At 43.6% G+C, this 21,703-nt stretch overlaps 1 protein-coding gene across 4 annotated transcripts in view; it reads right to left on the reverse strand.

The window, feature by feature from the left end:
* Positions 1-1,192: 1,192 nt before the first annotated feature.
* Positions 1,193-21,703, reverse strand: part of LOC115197227 (La ribonucleoprotein 1, translational regulator) — a 111,210-nt gene continuing 90,699 nt past the window's right edge. For 3 of the 4 annotated variants that reach the window (XM_029758560.1, XM_029758559.1, XM_029758563.1), the window contains exons 11-19: positions 18,307-18,714; positions 16,611-16,734; positions 16,137-16,342; positions 15,759-15,865; positions 15,192-15,349; positions 14,632-14,776; positions 11,392-11,501; positions 11,026-11,153; positions 1,193-4,015 (exon numbers count right to left, since the gene is read on the reverse strand). In XM_029758560.1, coding sequence (XP_029614420.1) covers positions 3,794-4,015; positions 11,026-11,153; positions 11,392-11,501; positions 14,632-14,776; positions 15,192-15,349; positions 15,759-15,865; positions 16,137-16,342; positions 16,611-16,734; positions 18,307-18,714 — 1,608 coding nt within the window. In that variant the 3' untranslated portion in view covers positions 1,193-3,793. The remainder of the gene's footprint in view (positions 4,016-11,025; positions 11,154-11,391; positions 11,502-14,631; positions 14,777-15,191; positions 15,350-15,758; positions 15,866-16,136; positions 16,343-16,610; positions 16,735-18,306; positions 18,715-21,703) is intronic. The other variant, XM_029758562.1, reaches the window with a different exon arrangement.

Consider the following 21,703-nt stretch of genomic DNA (forward strand, 5'->3'; position numbering starts at 1 on the left):
ACTGTACATAGCGGGTGTTTACAGCGTGTCATGTGGGAGAATTATTGGTGCCACTCCAAGGTTTTTAAGGGGGTGTATGCCGTCTCAGGCCAGTTTCTAAACCTATTGCGCCCACTTGGGATTTGACTTTGGATGTGCTATGTGAGGCCATATTTGAATCAATAGACACTGCAACAGACACTGTGGATCCTCTCCTACAAGATTGCACTGCTCGTGGTTTTGGTCTCGACTAAACGCTTTGAAGCTCTCCACGCGTTATCCGTTCACCCCTCTTGTAGGAAGTTGCCCTTGGCGACTCTAAGGTGACGTTGTGTCCTAATGCAGCCGTAGTCATGACTATGTCCTACAGGTCTCCAGCTCTACCCTTTTCGCCTCCTCAGTTTGCTTCTGAGGAACCGCGGGGGTTACATGCCTTGTGTCTGGTATGAGTGTTATGCATGTACATTGAGTGGACCAGGGGTCGCGCAATACCCAGATACCACAGGTTGGCTTAGAACTCTGGGTGGTTTGCCGTGGGACATTTCATTTGATGTTGGCTTGGGGCTACCCCCATAGCTGTGTTGTACAAAGTTGACAAAGGAAATGTACAGGTATGACTATAACTACTTTTCCCTGAAGGAGGGAAACGAGATGCACCTCTTCGGCCACGTGCCGCCCAGTTCTGGGCTTGGTGAAGAGCGGTACTGAATTGAAGGAATGAATCCGTGACTCTGGTTTATCGCCTGTGGAAGGTGGGGCTTACAGTTAGTCACGGTGTTCATTGGTCAGGCGTGATTCTAATGTTCTTCAGTAGAGGGCGCTAGCACGCAAGCTCCCGGTAGCTGTGTTGTACCTCGTTCCCCTCCTTCAGAGAACAGTGGTTATAGTCATAACTGTACGTTTGTAAACGTGCGGTATGGAGGGTTGGAGCCTTGCTGTAGGTGAATCACAACAGTGTCCAAATTTCAGCTGTTGCCGATGCACCTCCCCCGACATCACTCGTAGACTTTCTTCTGCAGTCGGTTGTGTTAGCCTTACTGCTCGAACATACCCATTAAGTTGACAACAACCACCAATAAACAAATGTAGCTTTCTTAATCAGACAGAAAAACTGTGGCAGTTTATCAAAATTAGCTGGTTAATTTAATAATCCTGCTTTCCGGAATACCATACAGGGAAATACAGACAAGTAAATAACAGGACGATGACAGAGTTGATGTTGAAGTTTTTTTTGTCCATTTAATGTTTTTTTTTTTTTTTTATATGTAAGGAAAAGCACAATTACTACAAATAACACTAATAGCGAATCACAGCCTACAAAGCAGATATTATGGATATTAAATGCTATAATACAAGATCTCATTCAAGTATTTTACATTTGTTTTTATTCTCCCCCCCCCCCCCTGATGACAAGCCTAGGATATTGTGATGGTAATGAACTATTACAAAATGTGTGGTTCATATACAGCTATTTTTATTTATATGGCTTTATGGAATTGTGTCCTTTTCAGTCCCCAGACGACATAGCCATTCATAACCTCTGAATATTGACAAACCCAAAGTGGGTTACGTCCTCCCTTCCCCTCTTTCTCTCCAGTGTCCGGCCCAGTCCATCTGACGCTAGGGGGCCATGCCTGGTGTCCCTGCTGAGTTCATTGGAGCACCAACTGTTCCACCCAGAGGGTTTGATGCACTATGCTAACGATTAGACTGGACCCCAAAGGACAGGTCTTACCTGTCCCCACTCTCCTGGTCTAGGACGAGTGGGGGACACACACACACAGAGGTCACATTCACTGGGGGTGCATTCGGAAAGTAATTTGTCTTTAATTCCTCGAGTAAACAATTTGAGTGATTCAATCAATCCTATAAGCCCACTCAATTGACTCACAGATCCCTTGAGTTAAACCCACAAGACAGGGAATAAAAGCTTAAAAATAAAGTTAATTCTCGTGAAACTCAACTTTTTCAACAATGACAGTTAAATGAAAATAGAATGTCCAATTGTCTTCATGTTTGTTTTAAATTTTAACACAGCAGAACCACCTGTGAATATGAATCACTTCTCAACCTCCAGCAGAAGGAACAGTTATAACTCTTATTTATGCCAATTGATATTTAATTAAAGAGAACCATTACACTGATCAATAACTAGTTAGGGGGAATATTTTGACTTTGGCTCATGATATGATTTGTGGAAAGTTTGAATTGCCGTGGCATGAACACACACTAGTGCTTCACGTCATGCAATTTGTAAACAGAATTCATCATAAAAAAAATTTTAAATTCTGCAAATTAGCTATGTTTTGAAAATGAACTTGTTCTGGAAATGTGTGATTTGTTGTTGCATTGAATGTCAGTTGACGACCGAATGTAAATGTCCCTTTATTTGTACTATGTTCCCATTTCTGAAAGTCCAGAGGTTTCAACAAATGCATAGCAATACTGAGACATACCCATAGCATAGCTAGAAACACAGCAAATAAAAAAGGATTAGACTTTCAGACCCTTAAAAATTAAAAGTATGTACACATGTAAGGTGAATATATATAAACTGTTCTATAAACAATAAAACAAGTAGCCGGGAGGTGTAAGTTCTGTCCCATTCACATTTTAGTGAAGAAAAAATAAAATCACTCATATATTTGATACCATCAGTCCTCTGTCGGATAAAGATGATGTTATCCACACCAGATTATTATAGTTTATCTGACTGTAGTCAGCTGTTCATGGGAAGGTGGGTTGGGTTCAGGGCTCTCTGGAAAAAAACATACAGAGGGGTGTGTGTGTGTGGAAGCGGTGGTGGGATGCAATGTTATAGGCCTTGCTAAGCTGCAGACTGAAACCCTGCCTTGTTTAGCCCTGGAAAGCAGGCCACTACCCCCAAACATAACCCACCACACATCTCCCCAAAGCAACCACCGCAGCACACCAGATCTACTGATAAACCTTTCCGCTCTTTTTTTTCTTCAAGTAATCCAGATTGGTGATTCCAGTCCTGTAGCCTCAATGGTGATTGATGGATGGATAGATAGATGTGGGGGGATGTCAGGAGCGGCTGCGCCCCCCCTCCCCAGCAAAAGCGTTTTAGCACAAAGAGCCACAAATTGCAAACACACTGAGGGGTGGGCAAAGGGGTAGGCTTTAGGACACTTGGAAGACAGTTCAGCAGGTTGTGTTCAAAACTGTTTGGCAGGCAGGGAGTCACTGAGTGGCCACTACTGTAGGTGGTGACCAATGTTGCATATTTGCAATTATCAATGCTGTACAATCCACATCACGGTGGCGGGCACAAGTAAAGCAGGAAAAACATTAAAATAAGGCAACTTTCAATGATCTTGTTCATACTGAGGGATTGGTACAAGTCATTTTTTTCATCATTTGGTTTGGTGTTTTTTCATCTATTTTTTCTCCCTCTATTTCTCTCTCGCGGAAAAACAAGTTAAATATGTATATTTCAAAGCATCAATTTCTAATCCAGATGTGTCAAGTGGAAAGGGGGTCCATCAATAGAAAGGAATCACAAGGTTTGCAGTTGCCATCAAACGTCCTCAGAAACCATGTCCATTCCCCACATTGTAACCATGGGAGAATATATGCCAAGGTTTGCAAAATAAAATACTTCATCCACTCCTTCAATAGTCATTCAGTTTCGTCTCTAATAAGTCAAAACGCTGGGTGTTTCAAACAAAATGGAAGAGCCTTGACTTATTCAATCACAAGCCGTTCGTCAGAAAGCCATTCTCTCATTCTTGCGGCGCAGAAAATATTTAATGACGTTGAGTTGATCCAAGTGGCTGAGGGTTGTCTGGGGTTACTTTGGTGGCTGGGCGTCTGATGCGGTTGCCGAGGCCTGGGCTGCGGGTCGCTGGCTCTGGCTGCTGATTTTGGCATCCTCCCTGGTGGGGCCCTGGGCAAACTGGGCTGGGCCGAAGCCAGTTTGGCTGTGGGGGCGGCTGGAGCCCTGGGAGGGGTGGTGGCGGCGACCGTCTCCGCTGGATGAGTGTCTCTTGCGGCCTCCCTCCTCCATCGGGGGCTGCAATGAAGGAAATGGTGAGGTGTGGGATTGACTGGGGCTCTACAGACGTTCTAAAAGGGCAATTCCACATTAACAGAATTACACTGAGTCAGATTTTTCTCTTTAAAATCTATGCTAAACAAAAACTATTGATTTCAAAGTTTAACAAAGCAATAAACTATGCACAAGGACTACTATGAACAATTTACACAGAACATTTCACAAAAACACATTTACTGGATAAACTGTGCAGATGCAGTGTGGTAACAGAATTACGGTAAAATATCCCTGTTTTCACGTGACCACATTTTTTCAAAACTTTGTTAAATATCTGCTTCGAAATAAAATTCAAAAGATGTCTGCAGAAAGAATGGGGTGTCAACTATGACATACAAATCAAAATGTATTTGTCACATGCTTCGTAAACAACAGGTGTAGACTATCAGTGAAATATTTACTTCCCAACAATGGAGAGAAAAATAATAATACCATGGCTATACACGGGGTACCAGTACCAACTTTATGTGCAAGTGTTCGAGGTAATTGACGTAGATAGAGTGCATTCGGAAAGTATTCAGACCCCTTTGCTCGAAATTGAGCTCAGGTGAATCCTGTTTCCATTCACAATCCTTGAGATGTTTCTACGTCATTGGAGTCCACCTGTGGTAAATTCAATTGATTGGACATGATTTGGAAAGGCACACACCTGTCTATATTTACATTTACGTCATTTAGCAGACACTCTTATCCAGAGCGACTTACACACAGTTGCCAGTGCATGTCAGAGCAAAAACCAAGCCATGAGGTCGAAGGAATTGTCTGCAGAGTTCCGAGACAGGATTGTGTCGAGTCACAGATCTGGGGAAGGGCACACATTTTTTGGGGGCAGCATTGAAGGTCCCCAAGAACACAGTAGCCTCCATCATTCTTAAATGGAAGAAGTTTAGAACCACCAAGCCTCTTCCTAGAGCTGGCTGCCCGGCCAAACTGAGCAATCGGGGGAGAAGGGCCTTGGTCATGGAGGTGACCAAGAACCCGATGGTCACTCTGACAGAGCTCCAGAGTTCCTCTGTGGAGTTGGGAGAACCTTACAGAAGGACAACCATCTCTGCAGCACTCCACAAAATCAGGCCTTTCTGGTAGATTGGCCAGACAGAAGCCACTCAGTAAAAAAGGCACATGACAGCCCGCTTGGAGTTTGCCAAAAGGTACCTAAAGGACTCTCAAACCATTAGAAAAAAGATTCTCTGGTCTGATGAAACCAAGATTGAGTTCTTTGACCTGTATGCCAATCATCACGACTGGAGGAAACCTGGCACCATCCAGCATGGTGGTGGCAGCATCATGCTGTGGGGATGTTTTTCAGCGACAGGGACTGGGAGACTAGTCAGGATCAAGGCAAAGATGAACGGAGCAAAGTACAGAGAGATCCTTGATGAAAACCTGCTCCAGAGCGCTCATGACCTCAGACTGGGGGGGGGGTTTAAACTTCCAACAGGACAATGACCCTACGTACACAGCCAAGACAAAGCAGGAGTGGCTTTGGGACAAGTTTCTGAATGTCCTTGAGTGGCCCAGCCAGAGCCTGGACTTGAACCCGATCGAACATCTCTGGTGAGACCTGAAAATAGCTGTGCAGCGACGCTACCCATCCAATCTGACAGAGCTTGAGAGGATCTGCAGAGAATGGGAGAAACTCGTCCTACCCAAGAATACTCGAGGCTGTAACCGCTGCCAAAGGTGCTTCAACAAAGTACTGAGTAAAGGGTATGTACCTATGTAAATGTGATTTATGTCTTTTTTTGTGCTAAAATTTCAAAAAACCCAGTTTTAGCTTTGTCATTGAGGTGGGGGGGGGGTGAATTTAATCCATTTTAGAATAAGGCTGTATTGTAACAAAATGTGGAAAAAGTCAAGAGGTCTGAATACACCGTATGTACACTACCGGTCAAAAGTTTTAGAACACCTACTCATTCAAGTTTTTTTTGTTGGTCCATCCGCAGTGTCTGAGATGTGGTGTCGGTGAACGGATGATCTCCGCAAATGTATTTCCCACCGTAAAGCATGGAGGAGGTGGTGTTATGGTGTGGGGGTGCTTTGCTGGTGACACTGTCTGTTTTTCATTTAGAATTCAAGGCACACTTATCCAGCATGGCTACCACAGCATTCTGCAGCAATATGCAATCCAATCTGGTTTGGGCTTAGTGGGACTATCATTTGTTTTTCAACAGGACAATGACCTAACACACCTCCAGGCTGTGTAAGGGCTATTTTACCAAGAAGGAGAGTGATGGAGTGCTGCATCAGATGACCTGGCCTCCACAATCCCCCGACCTCAATCAAATTGAGATGGTTTGGGATGAGTCGGACCGCAGAGTGAAGGAAAAGCAGCCAACAAGTGCTCAGCATATGTGGGAACTCCTTCAAGACTGTTGGAAAAGCATTCCAGGTGAAGCTGGTTGAGAGAATGCCAAGCGTGTGCAAAGCTGTCATCAAGGCAAAGGGTGGCGACTTTGAAGAATCTCAAGTATAAAATATATTTTGATTTGTGTAACACTTTTTTGGTTACTACATGATTCCATATGTGTTATTTCATAGTTTTGATGTCTTCACTATTATTCTACAATGTAGAAAATGGTAAAAAGAAAATAAAACCCTTGAATGAGTAGGGGTTGTAAAACTTTTGACCGGTCGTGTACATATAGGTAGGGGTAACAGGATAGATAATAAACAGTAGCAGCAGCACCGTATGTGATGAGTCAAGAGTTAGTGGAAAAGGGGGTCAATGCAGATAGTCCGGGTAGCAATTTGGTTAACTATTTATTTTGGTTATTGAGCTACAGCAGGTGAAGTGCATTTACATCCGGTAACAGAATTATAGTACCGGATTTACATAATGGGTCCCTGATCTGTACTATACAAAAATGCAAATGATGGCAATGAATATCACTATTTGTGGTGATGTATCCTGAATAGGTACACAAAGGTAGAAATATGCAATATCCTTCTTTTGCATATTTGGTTATTCATCAATACACTGGCTGTTATTGTAATGAGCTCTGCCCCTAAACAAGACCACATTTGGTTGGTCCAGACAAGGCCAAATCTTAAACAATCAGACATCTACGTTTCACAAATTTGGCCATATTAGTAAAGCACAGTAGATATATTCAGTACATTACTGTACTCTATTAACGTGTGCTATACTTAACTCTACTTTTCTTTACTCCTGTACTGCGCTCTACTGTACTGTGCTGTCCAAACTTGTAAAACATAGATGTTTATGATTGGTTCAGATTTGGTCCGGCCAGGGCGGACTGACCAAAATTCAACTACTTTTCAAAGTCAATGGACGTCCGGTGTCGGTGCTCAGTTGGTGAGGACGCTTGTTACAGTAAATTGAAAGAGAGTAGGTGGTAGGTGTCATTGAGCCGCGAGAGCTGACATTTACTGGAGAGAGAGAAAGAGAAGAGAGGGAGGGGTTGTCCACAGTCTTGTTTTGACCAACAGACGACAGAGAGAAACATAACAGTATGCGAGTAGAAGGGAGGACAATAGCAGGTGACCCAACTGTGGTTTGTGACTACTAGGATTCCCAATTGTAGCAAATTCACTTGCAGTAATTCTGTTACAGATTTGGTAACAGAATTACAAGTTTTAATCACTTAATAATTCATAAACTTGATGTCAGTAAAAACACTAACTAATTGGTAGGTCAACCTTCACTTGTTACTTCTGTGAACATTCATCCTCCCTCATGAGAGAAATTAGAAAATATCTTATATGGGTTTTTGGTAACGGAATGACATGGCACAGGGCAATGTTTCTTAATCTTACAGAAGGCAAATAATTTATCCAAAATGAAATAAGTGTTGAAATTACTTCAACATGATTGATTGTGTTTTGATCCCTTTTCCATTGGTTTGACCAGAATGCAAAGCCTTTGCTTATTCCACATTGTTAGGATGGAATATGGTTTAAAAATGTATATATGCCTTAATTTCTCAATTATATAGACTCTTGGCTTTCATTTGACATGCTCCTATGAACTTCACATGTTGGTGCTCATGGGTCCTTTTAGATGGAAATGCCTCTTACAGTTCGTTCTGTAACAAAGTCTGTCTCAAATGGCACCCTATTCCCTATATAGTGCACTACTTTGACCAGGGCCCTATGTGCACTGCTCAAAAGTAGTGCACTATGTAAGGAATAGGGTGCAATTTGCGATGCAGCCAAAGAGTACAGGTTGAACAGGGCAGGCCTGTTCTTTGTTAAAAGGATACTGAGAGAATTGTGTATTTTTATTTCTCTGCGTGCAGTTTGGAGATGAAGTTAGCATATTGTTAGCTTAGCTGAAAGTCGCCAGCTCCTCTCAAAAGCAGAGGTAAAAACTGTGTGGTTGGTCATTTATAGTCTTATAAAGCTATACATAGTAATCAAATGTTATTCAACACATGCGCCGAATACAACAGGTATACAAATACAAACTTAGAGTGAAATGCTTACTTACAAGCCCTTAACCAACAATGCAGTTAAGAAAAATAAGTGTTATATCGATGTTATAAAATCGTTAATTTCACTGATAATCATAAATGAAATTCTATCCACTTCCTCATTCTTTCCCCGTTATCGCATAAATATTTATAGAGATCGCAACTTTTCACCTGTCCCATTATGGCGTCTGAGCGCACGGGCAGCACCCTTGACAGATAACCCATGGGGTTAGGTTGCTGGATCGAAAGGTTGCTGGATCGAATCCCCGAGCCGACAAGGTGAAAATCTATCGTTCTGCCCTTGAGCAAGGCAATTAAACCTAATTGCTCCAGGGTCGCCCTCAATAATGGCTGATCCCCTGGCTGTGACCCCATTCTCCAAGGGTGCCTCAGAGGGAGTGGGATTTGCAAAAAATACATTTCCATTTCACACCCAACACTTGTACAGGTTACCACCTTGTACATACATTGAAATAGGACTATATAAGCACCACCTAATTATTATATTATTAAATACAACATTGATATTAGGTATGTCTTAACGTTTAAACAGCAAAGAATAAATAAAAAAATTACGTGAATTCAAAATTCAGATATGGTCCTGCGTATGACCGCTAGCGGGCAATGCAGTTAAATCTACCGCTGACCCGGCTACCTACCAGACGGTTGTCACCAGTTACTACAGCTACAAAGTCAGAAGCCTGCGAATTTCTACAACTTATCTTCTTAAAATGTGACTTTAAACCTAACCTTAATCACAATGTTAACCTTATGCATAACCCTAAATGAAGACCAAAAAACACATTTTTGTTTTCATGAATTCACGATATATCCAATTTTAACTTTGTGGTTGTGCTATCTAGTGGAAACACTACAAGACAGCGCTCACCTTACTGCTGTCCCCCACCCACTCAGCAACAATGGTAGCAACAATGGTGCCATTTTAGGTTCACTAATGTGTGCCTCGCCTCTCCATGTTCTCAGTAGTGATGGGACTTCATTGTAGGCCTACTTGCATAACAATCATTGTACTATTTCATGTCATCTTGTGGTCTGCTTCTAGACATGTCATTAGGGCAACATTGAAGCCGACATCCTCTACCATTGACAATGGCTGCATATCAACTGCAATCATTTCTATAAACAGCGCTGTGATTTTCTCACTCTATTCCTTATCCCCCTGCTGCCAGCAACCGGTTGGGTCTCAAGGTGCCTCCTTTTCAGCATTGCACCTGTACTGCCACTGTAGCTCAGTTCCACCTCGCAAAGTTTACATTTCACCACCTTCTCATTTAACTTCTTAAAGTATTGGCATACAGGACTTCGCTGCTGTCACTTCCCTGTCTCACTCTGACATTTTTTTAAACGGTAAACGAGGATGACGTGCGGAGCGCTTTATATCCGTGGCAAATCATCTTAAAGATGCCCATCTCCTCCTACTAACTTTGCAGCATCATTGCTTTAGGTATTTGTTTAATTTAACATGTTCCCTTTATGATGATGATTGGGACCTGTTAGTGGTAGTTGTGATAACTGCACTGTGATTTTCATTGTCAACAACAACAAAAAGTTTGAGATTTTCTGTAAATGTTAATGGTCCCTATTTTGTTTAAACGTCACACCCCTACTCTAAACATCTCTATGCAACAGGGAATCTTTGTTAATCTAACAAACCCACTTGGTCAGTACTTCGACCCTACAAAAGCCTGACGAAGCATGACAGCAATCACGTAGCCAGCAGTGGAAAAGTTGTAGTAAAGGTGTCTAAACGTGTACTCTGACAGGTTTCCCTTGCAGAAAAAAGCAGAAGTGAACATGTAACTTTCTTTGACAGGTTTCCCTAGTTGTAAAAAGTAGAAGAGAACATTTAACTTTGACAGGTTTCCCTAGTAGTAAAAAGCAGAAGAGAACATGTGACTTTCTTTGACAGGTTTCCCTAGTAGTAAAAAGCAGAAGAGAACATGTGACTTTCTTTGACAGGTTTCCCTAGTAGTAAAAAGTAGAAGAGAACATGTAACTTTGACAGGTTTCCCTAGTAGTAAAAAGCAGAAGAGAACATGTGACTTTCTTTGACAGGTTTCCCTAGTAGTAAAAAGTAGAAGAGAACATTTAACTTTGACAGGTTTCCCTAGTAGTAAAAAGCAGAAGAGAACATGTGACTTTCTTTGACAGGTTTCCCTAGTAGTAAAAAGCAGAAGAGAACATGTGACTTTCTTTGACAGGTTTCCCTAGTAGTAAAAAGTAGAAGAGAACATGTAACTTTGACAGGTTTCCCTAGTAGTAAAAAGTAGAAGAGAACATGTAACTTTGACAGGTTTCCCTAGTAGTAAAAAGCAGAAGAGAACATTTAACTTTGACAGGTTTCCCTAGTAGTAAAAAGCAGAAGAGAACATGTAACTTTCTTTGACAGGTTTCCCTGCTAGTGAAAAGTAGAAGAGAACATTCATTTAACTTTCTTTGACAGCACCCTGACAGGTTTCACTAGTAGTAAAAAATAGAAGAGAACATTTAACTTTGACAGGTTTCCCTACTTACATCGATTCTGAAATCCTCGAGACGCTTAAATTTGCTCAAGCACTCCTGCAGCTTGGGGTCGATCCCCATGTTCTTGTTTTTGGAGTATTTAAGAAATGCCCAAAACTTCTCAAGTCCATACAGCTGGCCTGTGGGAGATGGGGACACAGAGACAGGCAGGTGTTGGGGAGAAGTCTAAGACTAAGTCCCAAATGGCACCCTATTCCCTATATAAGCCTCTGGTCAAAAGTAGTGCACTATATGGGGAATATGGTTCCATTTGGTACACAGAATGTACTCATTGTGGAGGAACAGTAGTAACCAAATCGAGAGTTATTGCGCTGTGTGAATGTGTATGGTTGAAGTTCCCTAAGTGATGCATCTCACCAGCTTCGTAGTCTTTCATGGTCTCCTCCTGGAAGTCCTTGAAAATGTTTGGCCTGAATTTCCTTTCCAGTCCGTAGCTGTAGTACCTGAACAGGCACTCCAAACCGTACCTGCAATACAGACAACAGGTATTAATCAGCTGTGTGTGGTGATCGAGCAGACTAAACAAACACCCATTTACTAACACTAGTAGTGGTACTCGAATATGGTACTGGAATTTTCTATTCACCCTGACTGTCTAGCTTTTATTTTGGTGATTGTTAGTTCTTAAAGATTTTAAACTCAATAAAAAAATAAAAAGTCCCTTCTTCAGGACTCTGTCTTTCAAAGATAATTCGTAAAAATCCAAATAACTTCACAGATCTTCATTATAAAGGGTTTAACACTGTTTCCCATGCTTGTTCAATGAACCATAAACCATTAATGAGCATGCACCTGTGGAACGGTCGTTAAGACACTAACAGCTTAGGCAATTAAGGTCACTGTTATGAAAACTTAGGACACTAAAGAGGCATTTCTACTGACTCTGAAAAACACCAAAAGAAAGATGCCCAGGTTCCCTGCTCATCTGCATGAACGTGCCTTAGACTTGCTGCAAGGAGGCATGAGGACTGCAGATGTGGCCAGGGCAATAAATTGCAACGTCCGTACTGTGAGACGCCTAAGACAGCGCTACAGGGAGACAGGACAGACAGCTGATTGTCCTCGCAGTGGCAGACCACGTGTAACACCTGCACAGGATCGGTACATCTGAACACCACACCTGCGGGACAGGTACAGGATGGCAACAACTGCCCGAGTTACACCAGGAACACACAATCCCTCCATCAGTGCTCACACTGTCCGCAATAGGCTGAGAGAGGCTGGACTGAGGGCTTGTAGGCCTGTTGTAAGGCAGGTCCTCACCAGACATCACTGGCAACAATGTTGCCTATGAGCACATACCCACCGTTGCTGGACCAGACAGGACTGGCAAAAAGTGCTCTTCACTGACAAGTCGCAGTTTTGTCTTACCAGAGGTGATGGTCGGATTCGCATTTATCGTCGAAGGAATGAGCGTTGCACCGAGGACTGTACTCTGGAGCGGGATCGATTTGGAAGTGGAGGGTCCGTCATGGTCTGGGGCGATGTGTCCCAGCATAATCGGACTGAGCTTGTTGTCATTGCAGGCAATCTCAACGCTGTGCGTTACAGGGAGGACATCCTCCTCCCTCATGTGGTACCCTTCCTGCAGGCTCATCCTGACATGACCCTCCAGCATGATAATGCCACCAGTCATACTGCTCGTTCTGTGCGTGATTTCCTGCAAGACAGGAATGTCAGTGTTCTGCCGTGGCCAGCAAAGAGCCCGGATCTCAATCCCATTGAGCACGTCTGGGACCTGTCGGATCGGAGGGTGAGGGATAGGGCCATTCCCCCTAAAAGGTCTCCTTTTTTCAGGGACACATTATTCTATTTCTGATAGTCACATGTCTGTGGAACTTGTTCAGTTTATGTCTCAGTTGTTGAATCTTATTATGTTCATACAAATATTTACACGTTAAGTTTACTGAAAATAAACGCAGTTGACAGTGAGAGGACGTTTCTTTTTTTGCTGAGTTTATTATGAAAAAAATACACTGAACAAAATAATAAATGCACCGATTTTACTGACTTACAATTAAATAAGGAAATCAGTCAATTGAAATACCCTAATCTATGGATTTCACATGACTGGGAATAAAGATATGCATCTGTTGGTCACAGATACCTTAAAAAAAGATGGGGGCATGGATAAAATAAAATGTCAGTATCTGGTGTGACCACCATTTGCCTAACGCAGCGCAACACATTTCCTTAGCATAGAGTTGATCAGGCTGTTGATTGTGGCCTGTGGAATGTTGTCCCACTCTTCAATGGCTGTGCATAGTTGCTGGATATTGTCGGGAACTGGAACACGCTGTCGTACATGTCGATCCAGAGCATTCCAAACGTGCTCAATGGGTGATCTTGTCACGGTATCTTTGTGTATACAAATTATCAATAAAATGTCATTGTTTTCGTTGTCCGTAGCTTAATCCTGCCCATACCATAACCCCACCACCACGGGGCACTCTGTTCACAACGTTTTCATCAGTAAACTGCTCACCCACACGACGCCATACACACTGTCTGCCGGTAGAGTTGAAACCGGGATTCATCCAGGAAGAGCACACTTCTCCAGCGTGCCATTTTCCCACTGAAGTCGGTTATGACGCTGAACTGCAGTCAGGTCAAAACCCCAGTGAGGATGACGAGCACGCAGATAAGCTTCTGACAGTTTGTGCAGTTTCACAGTTTCATCAGCTGTCTGGGTGACTGGTCTCAAGACGATCCCGCAGGTGAAGAAGCCAGCTGTGGAGGTCCTGAGCTGGTGTGGTTACACGTGGTCTGCAGTTCTGTGGCCGGTTGGACGTACTGCCAAATTCTCTAAATTCTCTAAAACAACATTGGAGGTGGCTTATAGTAGAGTAATGAACATTAAAGTCTCCGGCAACAGCTGTGGGGAACATTCCTGCAGTCAGCATGCCAATAGCACGCTCCCTCAACACTTGAGACATCTATGGCATTGTGTTGTATGACAAAACTGCACATTTTAGAGTGACCTTTTGTTTTATTGATCATGCTGTTTAAATCAGCTTTTCGATATGCCACACCTTTCAGGTGGATGGATTATCTTGGCAAAGGAGAAACGCTCACTAAACAGGGATGTGCACAAAACTTGAGAAATAATATTTTTGTGCATATGGAAAATGTCTGGGTTCTTTTATTTCAGCTCATGAAACATGGGACCAACACTTCACATGTCGCCTTTATATTGTAGTTCAGTAGGTCCATTATCTTTTCTACATACTTTATATCTGGCTTTAGTTGTTTAAGCTTACACAAAAAGGTTTTTTTTTTCTTTCTGAAAAATAATTTTGTACACTGTTCAGACTTAGACAGCCCAAAAAAACACTTAGGCAGACCACCCAAGGATTTAATTGGCAGAAATGTGCTTGATTGAGTCAGGTGTGTTAGAGCAGGGCTGGAACAAGTGTCTGCCCCTGTTGCCTCCCCTTCCCAAACACCATTTTAGGCCCAAACAATTTTACAGGTCAAAAGCCTTCACACATTCCGCTCTCCTTGCCCAACACGCAATTTTAGGCTCTTTACAATCAAAGTTCTGTGTATAATTGGTAGATGGGTAAGTATTAAGCAAAGAAGGAAATGAAGCATTACCTGTATCCCTCCCTGCCGTCCTCCACCACCAGCTGTCTGAACTCCTCGTACATCTTCCTGTTGAAGTGATCCCTCAGGAAGAACGACCAGAAACGGAACAGTGTGTTCATCTCCTGGGATTGGCCAATGCCCAACCGCTTGCGTTCTGTGATTAGTGGGGTGGAGGGGTGAAAGGTCAGTCAGACACTGTAGCTGTGACCCAAACGCCACCACATTCCCTATATTTTCAAAAGTAGTGCACTATGTAGGCCATTTGACCATTTGGGATGCAACCTGTGTGACAAAGCAAGCAACATCTATTGTTTCTATACGCAGTGTTTCTAACTATTTACACACATGTATAATGTGACGTGTGTGACATTACTTTCTAGTCTCTGAATAGGAGATAGTAAACAATGGAAGAAGTATATGAAATGGTGTGGGTAATTTTTTTGAAATGGCAAAGGCTCTATGGCTCTACTGTGTAAGCATGTGAATGAGTGATCATGTCTGTGTGTGAATGAATGAATATGTCTGTGTGATCTATGTTCAGGGAAAAAGATATGGGTAGCTATGAGTACCGTTTAGGCAGCGTCGACGGTACTTGTGATAAACGTGTTGCGTGAAGCCGTTCTCCTTGAGCAACTCGTGGGAGGGGTGCTGGAAATTGGGGAGCGACTGAGGAGTGCAGCCAATTCCCCCCAATACAGGTGTACCCTCTGAGGGGCTGGCGTTGGAGCTGGAGAGAGAGGGAAGACGAGTGATTAAACGCACATACAAACACCACCGACAAATTAAGCCTGTATGAAATGGGTAAAAATCAGCATTTTCCAAGCTCTGTCTTGGGGACCCCAATGTGTGCACATTTTGTTTTTTGCCCCAGTACTACAGAGCAGATTCAAATAACCAACTCATCATTGGGATCTGATCGTTTGAGTCAGCTGTGTAGTGCTGTGGGGGAAAAGAAGAAAACATCCTTGGGGTCCCCAGGACCGAGTTTGGGAAACGCTGGTATAAGTGATAAACAATTCTGTACGACTTCAACAATTCTTATCGCATTGAAATGTTCTAAAGAAGACAAAGCCTTTTGTAGTAATATGAACAAGTGCACACGTTAGCAACAGGAGATGAGAGGTGACTTGACTCACCTGATGGAGGTGGTGCGAGATCGGTGCTCCCGCGAGTCCATCACCCAGCCAACGTGGCACTCCATGGGGGGGTTGGAGCTGTGCCTGGTCTTCCTTTTCCTGGGGGTCTGGAGACAGAGGGGGATAGAGAGAGGACAGTTAACCAAACAGTACCCACAGCAGTCAAGATTCCCAGACCCAAATCCACCCCCAGTCGGAGGTTTCAGATTTAAATGAAAGACACTTCACAAATTAAATGTATTAGCATAAATAGAGGAGCAGTGTGCCGCCTCACAGATGTCAGATATGTCAAAATCAATAACCAATAGAGAACTGTACCCTGGTAGAGCTACGGGATGTGGGTAAGTCTAAGCAAAATGTCAGAAACAAAATTGTTACCTTGGCGTCGACGGGCCAGCTCTCCTTCACAACAGGGTAGAAACGGGGCGTCATGGCTGGGTCCTTCCGGTGCGGGGTGCGAGGCGTGCGGGGTGTCCGGGCAATGCGGTAGTTGGGCGAGTCAGGTACAGTAGTCGGGAGGGAGCGTGCTATTGTGGAAGGCTCAGGGGCACCGAACAGTTTGTTCGCCAAGGCGTCTACGGGAACTGAGAGATGAGTCACGTGTTCATATGGGTCATTTCTGTATCACAGCTTCAATATGCACATGAATAAGACTTATGTGGAGGTATTCCTATAGCCATAGAAACACCAATTTATTCAATGTATTATTCTGCTCTCTATATTTGGTGTTATTTCCCAATGTTGGTTCAGTAGAGTGCTTGTGTTTGGCATGTGATTAAGCCATAGCTGTGTGACCCCTGCCTTAGTAAAAAAGGTCTGTGTCTCATCTGTTCATGTGTCTGTGGTACTCACTCTGCTGGGGCTTTGGGGGTCCAGGGGGCACCTCCTGATTGGGGTCGACGGGGGGTTCTGGGGTTAGGCACTCAAACTCCTCTCGGCTGATCAGGTGAACCTTTTTGAAGTTTTCCACCTCTTGCTGCAGAGACAACCACATGACAGGGAGGCTCAGTGAAACAGCGGTGGTAAACTCAATGGGCTGGTTCGTTTCAGGGAGGCAGATCTAGTCCTAGAATAAAAAGCATGTACAATGGAGATTTTCCATTGAAAGTGCTTTTTAGTAAAAAGGTCTTCATGGGTCCTGGTTGACATGATATACCCGAGACCCAACCGAAATTCTAACTTGTCCCTCGAGACCGGGTCCTTTTTGATTGTCATCGGGTCTACGTAACTACAGCTGATGGACCAGAATGGACCTGACCACAGCTCTGCATAGCTTAAAGCATATTTATTTTCCACTAATAAGGTGCATTTATTTACTTATAGATGGCCCAATCTAGACCCGGATCCATTAGGGTTCAGGTCGGGTCTAGGTTGTTGTCCTCTGGGTCCGTTCGGTCGCCATTTTATTTTTTATGATCAGGTCAGGTCCAATTGTCCTTGGGTCCATTTAGATCCAGAGACCTCTACTTAATCCAGGACTAGCCTTTATTTGTGTCCGATAAATCGTCCCAATATCAATCAGACCAGGTGATGAACATTCAAAAGCAAAATACTTGATCATGTGATAATTTACACCGCCTCATTGTATGTCCAAAAAACTGTTTTTTTCTTCTTCAAGAGTCAAACAAAAGATGGGGGAAGTAGGAAATAGGCTGTAATCAACAATCTGTGTAGCATAATGTACCTTCTTCAAAGTTTGGTAACGGTCAGACACGCACCAACATGGCATGGTGACCAAGAATACTACTGGGCTATATTAACTTGGAAGTTCAATGAAGGCTCTATTTCAAACTAGGGCTTTGTCAACAGTAACAATCTCCAAACACAACACAGAACCCTCAACTTTACTCAGACAAAACTGGTGTAAAAATAGCAACAAAATTATAGGAACTAAACTACAACTTGGCTTCTACACACTGAGCTTTTGTCACAAATGGCACCCTATTGCCTATATAGTGCATTACTTTTGAACAGGGCCCATACATTTCTGGTAGTGCAGTAAATAGGAAATAGGGTGGCATTTTGGATGCAACCTAGGAAACAAGACTTACATTTAAAGCACGAGCCATCTCTGACCTAGTTACCTCTGAAGACATCTGAAGAGCCATTTTTCCCCCTGAAACCCACTCCACAGAGCCCTTAGCTAGGCAGAGGCAGCCCAGGTAGGGTTTATTTATTAACACACCACTGGATGGGGGGGGGCACGTGAACGGCACAAAGTGCCCTGCCACAATAAGAACTGGGACAAAAACAGCCCACTGAAGTTATATCAGTGATACGCGTTTGTTCATAACCGATTTGTTTTTTTTATCTCTGAATGGTGACTGTCACAAGTGTATTTTGTTTAAATGGTTTCCTGGTGGAAACTAGGCACATGCCTCATTTAACTAGAGAAACTGTAATTACTTAGGCTGTCCCCAAATATTTAGTTACGACCTATTGAAAATTCTGATATCCATCCTCACAGTCCTCAAATTAATGCACCTATTCTAGATAAGAGTGCTTGCTACCTGACTACAGAGTTAAAGTCCAAGTGAAAGGGACTGACCTTGATGGTGGCGTACTCGGGTTCGTAGTTGTCATCCCACAGGTCCGCTTCGTAGTAGTACAGGCCGTCGTTGATCACCTTCACCAGCTCATTGGTCAGCTTGGAGCGCGACGTGTGGTGGCCTGTGCGGTCACCCCCTGGGTGCTTGCGCAGGTAGGGCGGCGTCTGTGTCACAATGAGGATCTTGTTGACGTCGTTGTCGGCGATCTCGCAGTCCGAGTCCTCATCGGACCAGTCGGTAAATGTGTTCCTGCGGCCATCCATCTGCTCCATCTCCTCGTCAAACATGAAGTCCAGCTCCTCGGGCTCATCCTGCTCCTCCTTGGCTGAGGCGGCAGAGGGGACCAGGCTGAGGCCTGCCTTTGGCACCGGGGAGAGAGCGTCTTCTTTCTGCTGCAACGAAGGGGTCTACCATCAGTCAACATCCATGGGAGAAGGCGTGGAGGGATGGATGGGTGCCAAGGTGGAGAGGGAGACAAGGAAGTAGAGAAAGGGCAATGTAGAGGTATGGAGCAGGCAGACAGTCATACTGTATACAGGCAGGGACACCATGAAGAGGGTGCTGGTGAGAGGATGACTAGATAACACCACAGGCAGGGGGAATGGACTGGTGATGAACAGTAACATATTGAATATACTCCAAATGGCAACCTATTCCCTATGTAGTGCACTACTTTCAACAAACGCTTTAGTCTATGCCTACTACCTGGCAGAATTAGATCATGATTACTTGCATCAATCCAGTGGCGATTTGTTTAGCAAACTCTGCAATTGCATGTGCACTACAAAAACACCCTAATCAAACAAATCCCTGGCTGGTGAGCACTTGAATTAAAGGGTATCTACACCAAAAAATAAACATTTCTTAGATTTTTCCCAGACCTCAAAAGTGGTCACCTGATGTGGTTTAAGCATTGCTGTGGACTTAAAGCTGCACTATTCAGAAATTGCTCTGCCATTTTCTGGTTGCAAAAATTCTAATACATAGCCAAATGTCAGACTCTACAATTGTTATATTGTAGAGACTCATAGTACCATCTAAACCACTGTGAAAGATATTTTGCATAACCAAAAATATTGTATTTTCAGCTGTTTGAACCTGGTGTACAAACCGAAAGTAAAAGAAACAAAAACAAAACTTAAAGAACCGGAAGCATAGAAATAGCGCACATAAAACTGCTTCTTAGACTTGTTTTCAATGAGAATGACAGATCTATAACACACACCTTTCCATGTGAATTTGATAATGTCATCAAAAAAGTTACATATTGAAGTTTTAAAACATTACATTGTTGTTTTTCTATTAAAAAAGGTGTAATTTTGAGAACAATCCCCCACACATAGGGGTGCAAAGGTTCCAAAACTTTCCGGTACATTTCTGGAATTTTTCCATGGGAAGTTAAAGCCAGGGAATTTTGATTAAATTCATTAAAAAAAGTTAGCTTATAACAGTGAACCTTTTTTGTGGGATACACAAGGCAATTCTAGGTCTTGTGGCATATTTTGGTTAATCTACCCCCAATTCAATGGAATTGCAACCCTCTGCATGCACAGTGCATTCTTCCATCACATGTGCAGCTGATTCTCAAGATCTGGTACACTAATGAGATGCTATTGAGCCCACACTACTACACTGTCTGAGCCAAGGACTACATGCTTTCTGGTAAGTTTGGATTACAATACTGGGTGAGGTGAATATATTTTATATGACATATAGGATTTTTTGTTAACTAGTAAATAGTAGCCTACAACAAAGTGTGTTTAAATCATTTCTAACTTGTTAATTTCTGCTAGTAAGTTTTTGCTACCATGTGGGTTTTAGCTTGCTTGAGCCTGCTAACTGAGGAGTGTTAATTCACCTGTTTCCATACATGTTTCATTTTAAAACATTTATCTTACAAAGGCGTTGTTTAATCTAACTGCTTAACTACACTGCTCAAAAAAATAAAGGGAACACTTAAACAACACATCCTAGATCTGAATGAAAGAAATAATCTTATTAAATACTTTTTTCTTTACATAGTTGAATGTGCTGACAACAAAATCACACAAAAATAATCAATAGAAATCCAAATTTATCAACCCATGGAGATCTGGATTTGGAGTCGCACTCAAAATTGAAGTGGAAAACCACAGTACAGGCTGATCCAACTTTGATGTAATGTCCTTAAAACAAGTCAAAATGAGGCTCAGTAGTGTGTGTGGCCTCCACGTGCCTGTATGACCTCCCTACAACGCCTGGGCATGCTCCTGATGAGGTGGCGGATGGTCTCCTGAGGGATCTCCTCCCAGACCTGGACTAAAGCATCCGCCAACTCCTGGACAATCTGTGGTGGAACGTGGCGTTGGTGGATGGAGCGAGACATGATGTCCCAGATGTGCTCAATTGGATTCAGGTCTGGGGAACGGGCGGGCCAGTCCATAGCATCAATGCCTTCCTCTTGCAGGAACTGCTGACACACTCCAGCCACAAGAGGTCTTGCATTAGGAGGAACCCAGGGCCAACCGCACCAGCATATGGTCTCACAAGGGGTCTGAGGATCTCATCTTGGTACCTAATGGCAATCAGGCTACGTCTGGCGAGCACAGGGAGGGCTGTGCGGCCCCCCAAAGAAATGCCACCCCACACCATGACTGACCCACCGCCAAACCGGTCATGCTGGAGGATGTTGCAGGCAGCAGAACGTTCTCCACGGCGTCTCCAGACTCTGTCACGTCTGTCACGTGCTCAGTGTGAACCTGCTTTCATCTGTGAAGAGCACAGGGCGCCAATGGCGAATTTGCCAATCTTGGTGTTCTCTGGCAAATGCCAAACGTCCTGCACGGTGTTGGGCTGTAAGCACAACCCCCACCTGTGGACGTCGGGCCCTCATACCACCCTCATGGAGTCTGTTTCTGACCATTTGAGCAGACACATGCACATTTGTGGCATGCTGGAGGTCATTTTGCAGGGCTCTGGCAGTGCTCCTCCTGCTCCTCCTAGCACAAAGGCGGAGGTAGCGGTCCTGCTGCTGGGCTGTTGCCCTCCTACGGCCTCCTCCACGTCTCCTGATGTACTGGCCTGTCTCCTGGTAGCGCCTCCATGCTCTGGACACTACGCTGACAGACACAGCAAACCTTCTTGCCACAGCTCGCATTGATGTGCCATCCTGGATGAGCTGCACTACCTGAGCCACTTGTGTGGGTTGTAGACTCCGTCTCATGCTACCACTAGAGTGAAAGCACCGCCAGCATTCAAAAGTGACCAAAACATCAGCATAGGAACTGAGAAGTGGTCTGTGGTCACCACCTGCAGAACCACTCCTTTATTGGGGGTGTCTTGCTTATTGCCTATAATTTCCACCTGTTGTCTATTCCATTTGCACAACAGCATGTGAAATGTATTGTCAATCAGTGT

This window comes from Salmo trutta, chromosome 7 (genome assembly GCF_901001165.1).
Source record: "Salmo trutta chromosome 7, fSalTru1.1, whole genome shotgun sequence".
In the NCBI taxonomy this organism is placed as follows: Eukaryota; Metazoa; Chordata; class Actinopteri; order Salmoniformes; family Salmonidae; genus Salmo; species Salmo trutta.